Here is a 12944-nt window from a genome sequence, read left to right as displayed (position 1 = left end):
ATTTCCTTCCCAGACAGATAAAACTGATGGATTGTAATCATTAATATTAACTTCGTTTTCATTACGAGGAAGATCATATAGTCGACTTTTACTTTTTAAGTTTCTACGTCCAGCTATTGAAGTAGCAGTATCACGAAGTACAAAGTTTTCAGAAACAGGCCGTGGAAATCCGAATCAACAGGCTTTACTTACTTTACCGAATCGACAGGCTTTACTTTACCAGACTTTGGTTTTTTTGTTCGTAAGCAGTAACTATTGTGATTGTGTTGTTGATGTGTAGTTACGCGTCTGTAAAGTGTTGGTGATATTTTTTATCTGGTAATTTACAAGTTACGTATTTCATGATAAATTCAACGACTTCTTCATTGGTGTTAATACCCATTATTGGAGCACCTTCTACCCAAAGTATTAAATGAAAATGTTGAATTCCTCTACCTTGATATTCTCGGCGCCAAAAGTAGTGACTAAGTGGACCGAGAGGTTGGCTATCTGACTTGATGAATTCAAGAACAGCTTGAAATTTATTGTCAATAAATCTTGAAACTGACACTGGGTCAGCTGCAATTACTTCACTTGCAGATAGTTTATCAAAGTGTGGAGCATTAATTTCTTTTATATACTCAATTAAATCATCCCAAAGCCATTCAGCAGGACTGACGGTAAAAAACCATGTTGCAGGTCCGTAATGACGTGTCATACATGCCAAATTATTTCTAGGCTTACTCCAAAATTGTTCTGAATTTCGAAGTCGAGCAAACAGAGTTGTTAAATTTGCTTCTAACTGACCATCTTTGAGATGTTTCAAATAACTTTTCGCTGTGTATTTTTCACGAGCATTTGTAATATTTAGCGTATGATAAACACCTGCACCAAGCTGTCGAATGTTAGCGTCATTTAATAAAAAGAATAAATATTGTTGGTTCAAGCGAAAACGTGAATCAGCAGATTTTAACCTTGCTTTAATATACTCAAAAGCAGTAAGAGGTACATTTCTTTCTTCACATTGACCGTTTTTACCATAAGGATATAAATCTGGAAAACATTGTAAATCTAATGTTTTCAATCGATTATCTAATGATTTTTCATTAATTTTTAACATTTGATACATATTTGTTGAAGTATCATTCTTCCTTTTATCGTGAAGCGGATATATAGTGTATTGTGTATATTGAGAACTATCTGGATTTAATACTTGAGTAATCATAGCTTGATGTTGAGGTGTTTTACTTTTACTTTCTTGAGTACCAATTTTATCATTAGTTTCTTTGTCTTTTGTTGACAATGATATTTTACTGTAAGTATGATCACTAGAATTCATACTTCTGTCTCTGACAGATGACATTTTACTATAGCTGTGGTCTTTAGCAATACTATGATTGTCTCCGCTCAGTCCTTTATTTTCTCTATTTTCTGACTTATAACTTAACTCTTCAACATTTTGATTATCAAGAATCTCTTCTTTACTGACGATGTTATTTTTTTCTTGTTCCATACTGATAGGAGTATTATCATCATTATTATTATTATTTTTTTCACCGTTTATTGCATTTTCACAATTTTCATCTTTAGTCATTTCAATTTGGAATAAAATATTTTTTGAATCTAACCATTCACGTAAATTTTGAGGGCATTGTGGTAATTTAATTTCAGAATAAAGAGTATTATTACTCTTTAACCATGTCAATACTCTGAATACATTTTCTAAGCTAACCATGTTCTCCCATATAACATTTGACTTTGTAGGTATACTACGCATTACAATGTATAACTCATGATGTTTATTCAAAGGATCAGTTGTAGAACAAATTTTTTTTAGTGTTTCTTCTATGGGTAAGGGAAGATGAAATGTTTGACCTTTGAGTTTTTGTATTCGCATAGTATGAGGTAGATTTTTTTTAGCAACAGTTCCTAACCTTTGAACTACTTGAAATGTTTTTGCTCGCTGTATAAGTACTTTTTCATACTCATTTAATGTGAAAATTTCATTTGGAATTTTTCCAACATACATATTGTTCAGTAAGCAAGTTGGAGGCATAGATCCAGAGCAAGTTTTTCGCAAACAATTGTCACAAATAAAATCGCTATTCATAGTTGGATCTTGTTCATTAATAAAGTTTACTAAATTATTCCATATTTCATTTGAAATAGGCTGACGCATTTTACTCAATTCAGTAACATCTTTTCTGAAAACTAATTTTTGACAGGATATACATTTGAATCGAGGTAAATCTAAAGATCGCTTTGTAAAAGCTGTAAAAGCTGATTTAAATTCAGTTTGTAATTTATCTTCATTCAAGCACAACCCGTCTTGATCTGTGTGTAATACATTTCCAACTTCCTTCATTTTATTTGTTACATTTATTAAATATTCTGAATTTGCAGTTTCTAATGCAGTATCTAAAGCATTCAAATCAGTAAAATTCTGTTTAATTTTATAAAGAAGTTGTTTAATATATCTAACTTCAGGAAAATGAGGTGATAGTAATTCAATACATACAAAATCTGATTCACAAGAATGACAAGATTCATAACAATATTGGTGGTGACCTAATTTATCTAATGAATGATTTGGAAACAAGGTACTTAAGAATATCATACAGTTTCTTAAATGCTTGGTTTTCAAATTTTCAAGAAATTTTTATATCGTTCATACATTTCAATTTCCACTGTTGAACGACAGAAATGATTGCAAATCCATTTCTTTTTCGCATTTGTATCTTTTACTAAAGGTAATATGTTTGTAGCTTGACCCAATGAATTCATAGAAATGGTTTGTTTTCTTAACATTTCAAATGAATATGATGTATCGTAATAATAAGGTTCTGTAGAAGAGCAATGGAGAAATCGCCCACAAATAATTTGATAATTATCTACAGTAATTTCTGAATCTACCGGTAAGTGTGAAAGGTGTAATTCGGCTTTATTCTTCAAAATATTCAAAGTATTTGTTAACGTTTTCACGTAAATTTTTCTCTGACACATACACCACTTGATAATTTTTTGCGCTTCTAAATATTTTTCAACAGAATTTTTTCCATCTATCACTAAAACTAATTTTTTAATATAATGTTCAGAAGATTTTATTTTAATCTGATTCTTTCTAGAATCTTCTCGACAGTACTTTGCCACAATTTTTTTTGCTCTTAAAACTTTTTGTCTAAGAATTTTTTTATTAACGATGCATTTTATGCTCTGATTTGAACCGTTCTTATCATTAGCTAATGAATCCTGTTTTGGTATTGAGTTATTTACAAAATCTTCATCTTTATTACTAATCGTTACTTCAGATAATTTTGTACTAAGATCTAGACTAGGATTATGTGATGACGACTGATCGTTAGTTTCTTTTTTAAATTGTTCGATCAATGACTGTTTTTGATTTAAATTTATTTTATTGTTTTCACAACCTTGAACTACTTCACTCGGACATTTTTTATTCAATGCTTTCTGGCCTCTAATGCGCTGATTATATATTCTACGATTTCTCTTATTTATTTCTTCCAATGATTGTAAATCTAATCTACCTTTGTTATGAGTAGTTGGAAAATGACTTATCGTATTTGTCTGAAATATTTTAACTAAATGAGAACGCATAAGATCCTGATCATAAACAATACACTCTGGTTTTTTATTATAGAGTAAGGATATTGCAAATGCAATGGCAAATACTCCACAATCAGTTCCATTACATTGGTTTTGAACTTTCATGAAAATTATTGATTTTGAATCAATATTGAAGTAAGGATAGAGATGTTGTAAAAAAGTAGTTTGATCGTTATTTAAGGAAAATCTATTCAAAGAATCGTAAATATAAATCTTTTTTGTATTATAGTATGAACATATCCAATGTTTATCAGTACTATTATAATATTTGTATATGATTCTTGTACTGTGGCACGGCTTCTATTTTTTCAGGTCTCGCCAAATATAACGTGTCGCGAAGATCATAATCTGAACAATTAGCTAAAATTAATTTGAAATGATACATATGCTCATCCTGTAGTTGACCTCCATGCCTTACTATATTCAAGATCTTGTCATTTAAATTTGGTAAAAAACTCTTATTATCGGTATTTTTTCGTTTTTTTGATAATGGTTCTTCATCTAACGTTGTTTGAAATTTTCTTTTTCGTTCTGTTGTTATCACCTTGATTTTCATTGAACTTGAACTATTTTTTACTTTTGAATTTTTCATTGAAAAAATATCATTCTTAATATTTTGAGTGAAAGCTGCATCGTTATCATTCAACGATACTGTTTTAAATTTGTTTTTCTGTCTAGTAGGTGATAAATCGATTTTAATAGCGTTTTTACTGATTTTGAGTCCAATATTTTTCTTACAGACAGAATTTTTGCTATTCAAAGTTGACAATGCGTTATCATTTGTTAAAGTTATTGTTTCAATTTTTTTTTTTGCGTACATTTTTTGAAGAAGCATTAGTTTCCATAATTTCAGGTCTTATCACTGCATTATTTTTCGATTTAACGTCAGTCTTCTTAAGTTTATCAGTTGAAAATACGTTATTATTGATGTCATCAGCCTTAACGTTTTTTTCTTTTAAGACTGTGGAAAAAGCTTTGATGGAAATTTTTTTATTATCATTATCACCAAGTATCTTAGGAAAACTAGTTATAATACCATCTTCATATAATTTTATCAAATGGTTCCGCATTCGGTTATGATCGAAGAGAAATGAAGATTTTATTGGCCACTCTCCTAAAGCCAATGAAGTTGCAAATGCAATTGCATATACTCCACAATCATAGTTATTTGGTTGACTTTGAACGTTAGGAAATTCGATTGAATTACTATTAAATGTAAATTGAGGGTATAATTTTTCTAAAAAATCTTGTGCTTTTCATGAAGTTTTTTCCTATTAGCAGAATCGAAAATATAAATTTTTTTTGTGTCATAATAACTGCAAACCCAGTGATCAGTACTATACCTTTCATTTTGATTAAAAGTATAGTTTGTGTCACGACTATGCAATATTTGAATGTGTTCTTTATCAGCATCCAGTTCTTCAATAACTTCTGGATGTTGAACATACCAACTTTCTCTGATAGCATAATGAAATTGATTATGAAGCAGAAGAGCAAAATAATCTATATGCTCATCTTCTAACAATTGATTATTAGCAATGATAGTTAAGTTTACTTTATGACAAGGAAACATTTTTGAGCACAATAGTTTCTGAAAATAAGATGAGGTAAAATGTTTATATGGGAAATAAATTACAGAAAAATTATATTTTATTTATAATATTTATTTTATTCACAAGGTTGCAAATGTTTTTTTACGATTAAAGAATCAAACAGCAGACCGTTAGTTTTGTTTTATCAGCCGCACAGCAGACCGTTATTTTTATTTTATCAGCCGCACAGCAGACCGTTATTTTTATTTTATCAGCCGCACAGCAGACCGTTATTTTTATTTTATCAGCCGCACAGCAGACCGTTATGTTTCTTTTATCAGCCGCACAGCAGACCGTTATTTTTATTTTATCAGCTGCACAGCAGACTGTTATCTTTTTTCTATTGTTGTGTAATCTCAACAAAAAGAAAAAGTGCAAAAAATTTTAATTATGTAATAAGAAATGAAAAATACAACTGTGTGTATACTACAATTGTATCTTTATGAAAAAATTTATAAATATATAAGAATCTACATATGTATATATATATATATATATATATATATATATATATATATTTATATATATATATATATATATATATATATATATATATATATATATATATATATATATATATATATTAAAATGAATGAAAATTATAACTAATATTTATTTATTAACATAAATAAATATTTTCATTAAAATTTTTAGCAATAACTTCACGAGTGTTAACTATTTCACAAAAAGTAATACACCGGTGTTAGCTACATTACAGAAAGTAATGATAGAATTAGCTAAACTTTTACACAATGGATTACATATTGTTAGGTTAGGTTGAGTATATACATAAATCAGCATCAATAAAATGATTTTATATATCCAATTGAATATCCCTAGACATTGGGCGCGCTTGAGTGAAGTAAGTTCTAACGGTGAGTCAACTTAAGTGATTACACTCAATAACTTACTATATTGTCTAAAAACTTACATCGGTCGAACGCATCCATTTGTTATATCCTAAAATATCATAGGTGTCGTTGTCGATTCATTACGCGGTAATTAATTTAAATTTAAATTACTTAACTCTATTTAAATATAAAATAAATCTTTTATCTTGAAATCTCGAAAACCGTTGCAACTCATAAATTTAGTTTAAACGCTCTCTCAAAACATACAATAAACAAAACCATTTACTAAAACTTCTCAAAAACACAAAAAGTACTTGAATAAAATGCATACGTGTTACTTAACAACTAGACCTTTGTGAAAACTCATAAAAAGGAAAACACGTGTTAAACATTTCTCAAGGGTTTTCCTAGTTGAAGTTATTTTAGCTAAATATTCTCAAGAGGTCATAAATTATAAGATATAATAAATACGAAATAGAAAGCATAAAGCCTTAAAACAACCAACACTGGGACCATTTGTTAGATAAATAAACAATACTTTTAGAATATCTTATAATTATTAAATAATATTAATGTTTTAGTTTAACTAAAGAATAGTTTCATATGGATTAATAAACAAATAATGATAGATTCATATTAATATTAATATGATGTATATAAATATATATATCTATATTTGTATCGACATGGGTTTTTCCTGTGGTTTCCCCATGTCACTGTTCTTAGAGCCTAAAGCAAGGTGAGGAACAGGGCAAATGCGATACAAAAAGTACAAGTCGGACCACAGCCGTAACACTAAAAATATATAAAGAAATATTATAATCTAACTTTGTTAATATTTAATAAGCAATAATACATGCAATTATAATACTATAATAATAATAGTAAAATACTGACTAAGAATAATATTATAATAAATAATAAGGGTAGAAATAATTAGTTAAACACCAAAAGTAATAACTATTGTAACTAACAAATATAAGAATCTAAGTATAAGAATAATATAAGATAGCATGACAGCCCTCACATATGTCGGTGTGTGGGTACCTAGCTAGTATACAGTAAACCTACATATAATAGTTATAAGTATTAGTGTGTATTCGAATATATGTTATTGTATGCGTACTGTAAACGTTAGATGAAGACATGTATATGTTAAGTGTATTGGTGTGAACCAGAGAGGGAGAAAGTGAAACTGGAAAACTCGGACCTAAAACCGAGACTCCTTGTAACGACACTTCTCCCTGAGAGCTGTAACCGAGCACTTGCTGTAGCTGAAACACTGAATAAAATCAAGCTCTCTGATAATTATTATTTATCATTTAAAACAGTCCCCCTAACTAAAGTTTTCCCCTTTTCTTAATTTACTCTAACCAATCCCATTATAAAACTGAATTAATAAACAACAATAAATTTAAATTGATCCCGCGTGACTACAACTCACCCCTCAGTCCAGAAGAGGCGTTACGAGCAATCTAGTGACCTCGCTGGACATAACACATTGTAGGCTAGTTTTTTCGGATCACTAAAGTTAGCCCCTCACAATTTTTTTTTTCTAATATTAATATTTTTTTCTTATTATATCGTCAGTTAGTCGTTAAGTTTTTTAATGATAATAGCTACTATGAGATAAACAAAACTTTAATTTAGATATATTATAATTTTATAAACATTTAATTTTCGCGGGAAAAGTACAAATTTTGAATTAAAAATGTTTTTACATACAAAAAATGTCAAAACTTTTTTTTTTTATTAATATAAAACCCCTTAAATTAACTATAAGACAAGTTTCTATACGAATTTTTTTTAGATATATATTCTTCCAATTAAGTTTTATTAATTAACTAGAGTCAATACTTAAAAGAGCTGAAATTGTTTGATTTTGCTTTCATTGGAAAAGTCAGCTGATCAAGGTCTAATTAATCTGTTCGTGCATGGACGGACATTAAAATTTCTTGCTGATTGTTGCCTGTAGGTGGTAGGTGGCATCACAGGCTAATTTAGCACAAGTTTGAAACGATGATATTCCTTTTATAATACGTACATTAATTATGAGTTTGACGAATTGTGTGATTTACTAACAACAATATGACGACAGCAATAAACAACAATTAACTACTAATAATTATTATCATAACGACAATATTGACAATAACAATAAACATAATACTAAAAATAATTATAGTAATAAAAATAAATTGAAAATAGAAATAATAGTGAAAACATTTATCATCATTATTGACATTATTTTTCTTTTCAAGTTATTCTGCATTGAAGTATTAAATCTAAATTTACAATTTATCTTATTAACGAAAAATGTAAAAATTTTTTTAAAATTTATGTGAAATAAAAAGCTTCCAATTAATAATTTAGTTTTTAAATCTAAACCAAATATTATACGTGACTTATTTATATAAAATTTAATTAATGCTAAGAGATACTGTACGAAAAATAAAACTATATTTATTTATATTATATACATATATAGGAGACTTTCTAAAGATATAGTCACTTATCACGATATCTCTGGAACTATAAGAACTGGAAGACTTTAAATTTGGCAGGAATATTCCTTTCGCGGAGTAAAGGTCAGCTAAGAACGGATTTTATAAAATTTCACCCACAAGGGGGGTTGTGGAGGCGTTAACAATGAAAAATTCATGTTTTTAAACTATAGCTCCTATCGACTCCAAATTTAGTAGGAATATTCTGTAAGAGATGTAGAAAAAGTCTATAGGCAAATTTTACGATAGCTCATCTCACAGGAGTTTGCAAAGGTGGGTGTTATTAAAAATTTTTCGTTTCCAAGCTATAGCTCCTATAGACTCCAAATTCTCATTTCAAATTTTTTTTCTTCATGTCAATTATTATTCATTTTTGAAAAAAAGCCACGCAAACATTATAATGATTGCACATTATAAATTACACACACACACACACACACACACAAGGATCGGTTAAGAAATTACAATTTTTTTTATTATTTTTTTTTTATTTATTTATTTCAATAATTAACATTATTATTATTATTATTATTATTATTATTTATAATAATAAATGTGGTTAATTGTTGGACCACTTCCGCCTCCCCTCCCACCTCTTCCCCTTCCTCCTCCCCTATCTCCTCTTCCACGCCTTCCGATTTTGCCGCGGCCTCGCCCCCGAAACTTGGTCCGTCCCCTTGGGCCTGGGAAATGGCGTCGAGTAGCGTAATTTTCAGCTAAAAAAATTAAAAAACTTGAAATAAAATTAGAAAAAGTAACTTCCCGATTTTTGAAAATTTTTAATTTTAAAATTTAATTAAAAAGTTAAAAAAACCATTGAGTGTGCTCAGTCGATTTCAGTCCTGAGTAAACCAAGTTAGATTAAGCCTAATTAAATATGCTTCTATTATACTAAATCTAACTTAGTTTACTCAGGACTTAGTTCGGCTGAACACGCTCATTTGATTGATAAGGTTTACCTGGTGCTGGCGGCTGATCCGGAGCTCCAGCTCGCATCAGCGGCAGCTGGTTGTTTGCTGGTGGCAACGGTACCCGCAGATCAGCTAGCGGTGGCAGTGGATGCAACACCACCTGATTCAGCTGCTGCAGCTGATCTTGTTGTTGTTGCCGTTGCTGTTGCTGCTGTGGTAGCGGTGGAGGCAGTATCACCAGACCAAGCTGCCGATCTTGTTGCTGCAGTGGAGGCGGTGGAGGCAGTGCAGGCAGCATTGCCTGACCGAGCTGTGGATGTTGCTCCTGTGGTTGTGGTAGCTGCACCACCACCTCACCTTGATGCTGCTGCTGCGGATCTTGCTGCTGCTGATCTTGCTGCTGCTGATCTTGCTGCTGCTGCTGCTGTTGTTGTTGTTGTTGTTGCTGTTGTTGTTGTTGTTGTTGTTGTTGTTGTTGTTGTTGTTGTTGCTGTTGCTGTTGCTGCTGCTGTTGCTGATGGAACCAGCGATAATAGTTATCAGCAGCCTGCTGTGCAGCCTGCCGCAACTGGTTGCCTGTCAATTCGTCTAGAAAAAGAAATGATTTGTTATTATTTTTTTCAAAATTAACTCAGACATGTAAAAATTCCGAGAATTTATTTTATCAAAAAAGTTGTTGCAAAACAATGAAAATATATTTCAATTAAAGAAAACTTGAAAAACTATCAGTAAAATTTTATATAAAAATAACAATATATTTTTTTTCCAATTCAATTTCAAATAAATGTCAATAAAATTTCATTCAATTACAACATATTGATTCAGTTTGTTATTGGATTAAATTTTATTTTTTATTGAAAAATAAGCTGTTAATTAATACTTAAAAATAATTTTGAAGTATGTAAAACAAAAACTCATATTTACTTACCGGCACTCATAGGGACCGCATTGTCTGCCATCATTGAATCTAAATAAAATAAATAAAATTATGCAGCTATTAATTATTTTAATAATTTATATTTCATTAATTATTGAATTAATTTATAGAATAACAACAACTTTAGTATTATTGTTGTTATGTCCAAGGGCGTTTAAGTGGTAGCGTAAACGGTGGAGGTTTGGACTAACGGCTTAAAGAATACGCAACGGAGTTTTTAATTCCGTTGTTTTAATTATTTATGTGGGACGTTTCGACGGACGAATTTACCACGCCTTCGTTTGAGACTGATTACGGATTTTTTATTAAGAAAAGATGTACTTACTCTTTGCAGGATTTTTAATTATTACCGGATCCGTGATTCCGGGGCTGCTGTTAGCGCCTTTTCCTGGGTTGGGCCCTCTGATCGGTCCTTGCGGCGGATAGAGTAGGATGGATTGGGCTGCTTATTTTTACGAAATGAATTGATTCGAACAAATTTCACTTCTCTTGACATTTATTTTTATAGACACTAAAACTCTTACACTTTAACAAATATGAATTTTTAACGTAATTTAATCAAATGAATTTTATTAATTTGATTGAGCTAACGTCCTCCAGTCCCCCGTAGGGTAAAGTGCGCAAAACTAGCTTTTAAGAAATTTTGAATAACTTAATGACCGGATTCTCGCCTAAGTGCAGAGCAAATTAGAACTTGGAGATTCCGGTTCTTTAGGATTTATTTACTGGCCGAATTCTCGCCTAAGTGCAGGGCAAATTAGAACTTTAAGAATGCGACTCTCTAAGATACTTAAAATTAGTACGTGGCCTGCCGGTTAAACCGCGTCCAAACTTCCTTTAAGTGCAGTGCAAATTAAAGCAAAGGACTCTACAAGGCACGGGCCCGTCAATTAAACGCGGAAGTCGAATTAATTGCTCAAAGACCGGGAGCGGTCTCCGTTTCTCGTTTTTAAATGCTCGCGGTGCTGAGTTTGCAGAAGTCCCCGCTAGTCAACCAGCAGTCGCGTAGCTTATATTTTATTGTGGCTTTCGCGCATGGAGAAGTCTTCCATCTGCGCGGGTGATTTAAATTTAAAGAAAAATTTTGGGGTGGACATAACATTCCCCCGGAAAAGCGAGAAGCTAGTATAGTTTTTCGGTTTTCCTATGGCCACCTTCCCCATAAGCGAGAGCCACTTACAAATTTTGATTTAACTTAGTATAATTTGACGTAAAGAGAAGAGTAACAGGAGGAGTCATCTAGTGCTTGCTATTTAATTTAATTTATATTTTAATTCTGCACAGTGTTACATTGTACATATTTTGCTGACAATGATCTTTCTTATCTCGTTTCGCTTGCCTCTCGAGTTTCGCGTAGCCGGATAGAGTGTTAGTGTGCTTCAAACCGTGAGTTGGTTCAGTAAAAAAAATGTATACATGCGAGACCAATTTCGAGGGATATGGTACTTGGTACCAGATGGTCCTAATGGTGTATGGGGAGAGGGTAAGTAAGGCATTATTTTAAGAGAGAAAAAAATTTTAAAAATTTTTTTTTTTTTTTTTTTTTTTTTTTTTTTTTTTTTTTTTAGGATTTGAGAAGGGCGGTTCGGCTCTTGGCGGGGTTGGCACGTCCTATCCATCCTCGAGAAGCTTTATTTTTGGCTTCTTGCCTGGTGACCCTATTTGGCTCTCTGCCTCCCGAGGTCGTGGAGGCAGTGGTCTTCTTCGGATTCCAGGACCTAGCGATGGTCGCGGAGGTCCAGGATTTTGAAGAGGTGCTCGCCCCCAACCACGAGGATATCGAACATTTAAGGATCGCCTTGCTCGAGGCGGTCTTTAATGGTTTGGTCACTATGGGGTAGAAGTATGTTACGATATGCTTCATGGTTACTATTTAAGAAAATAACTTTATTTTTTTTTTTTTATTGTTCTTTTCTCTTTTGTTGCAGGCCAGACATATCGGGTGTCTCCGCTTCCGCCGAGAACTGGACGCGTCTTCTCGTCGAAGATAAAAAAATGTAAAGAAAGATATATTTTATAATATTATATTTATTAAAAGGTTTCTTTTTTTTTTTTTTTTTTTCAAATTAATTTCTCATTTTTATTTCCTATACTTTCTCCTTTTCCCATATCCAAAAAAAAATTTTGTATTTATTAATTTTAAAATTAGTAATGGAAATCAAAGAAAGGTAAGGATAAAAAAGGACGAAAGAGAAGAGAGGAAAAAGGTATAAAAAAAAAGAAAAGGGGGACCAGAAGAATGCGGTTCTTATTATTGTATTAGTGAGGGTGAGGAAAGAAGGAGAACAGCGTATACATATAGGCATATGTATATATCTGCGTGTATATGTAGGTACGTGTGTGGTATGCTTTATACGTTATACCCATGCGGTAACACGGCTGTGGGCGTGTCTTACCGAGAGGCGACTGTAATTGAGCGAGTGTCGGTGAGCTACTTTGCTTGATGTAGCAGTTCTTTTATAATTACCGCTAGAGGACTCCTCCTGTTCTCTTTCTTACTTATACTCACTCTTATTGAATATTGAGTGTTCGAAATAAGGATTTTA

The 12944-nt window shown here is 31.4% G+C and overlaps 1 protein-coding gene across 1 annotated transcript; it reads left to right on the top strand.

Moving 5' to 3' along the window:
- Positions 1-11338: 11338 nt before the first annotated feature.
- Positions 11339-12380, top strand: LOC141527483 (uncharacterized). Its single transcript, XM_074242996.1, has 3 exons — positions 11339-11881; positions 11967-12241; positions 12327-12380. The coding sequence occupies exons 1-2, from the start codon at positions 11807-11809 to the stop codon at positions 12237-12239; spliced, it is 348 nt and encodes a 115-aa protein (XP_074099097.1). The 5' UTR covers positions 11339-11806; the 3' UTR covers positions 12240-12241; positions 12327-12380.
- The last annotated feature ends 564 nt before the right edge of the window (positions 12381-12944 follow it).

This window comes from Cotesia typhae, unplaced genomic scaffold, assembly GCF_013202065.1.
Source record: "Cotesia typhae breed Kobodo isofemale line unplaced genomic scaffold, CoteBio_Ctyphae contig_4, whole genome shotgun sequence".
Lineage (NCBI taxonomy): Eukaryota > Metazoa > Arthropoda > Insecta > Hymenoptera > Braconidae > Cotesia > Cotesia typhae.
The sequence above is the reverse complement of the archived record's forward strand: the minus strand, read 5'-3'. Positions and strand labels throughout refer to the sequence as shown.

Coding starts and splice junctions, on each gene's coding strand:
- LOC141527483 (XM_074242996.1), top strand. CDS start 11,807: ATGTATACATGCGAGACCAATTTCGAGGGATATGGTACTTGGTACCAG. Junction 11,882..11,966: donor TAATGGTGTATGGGGAGAGG/GTAAGTAAGGCA, acceptor TTTTTTTTTTAG/GATTTGAGAAGGGCGGTTCG.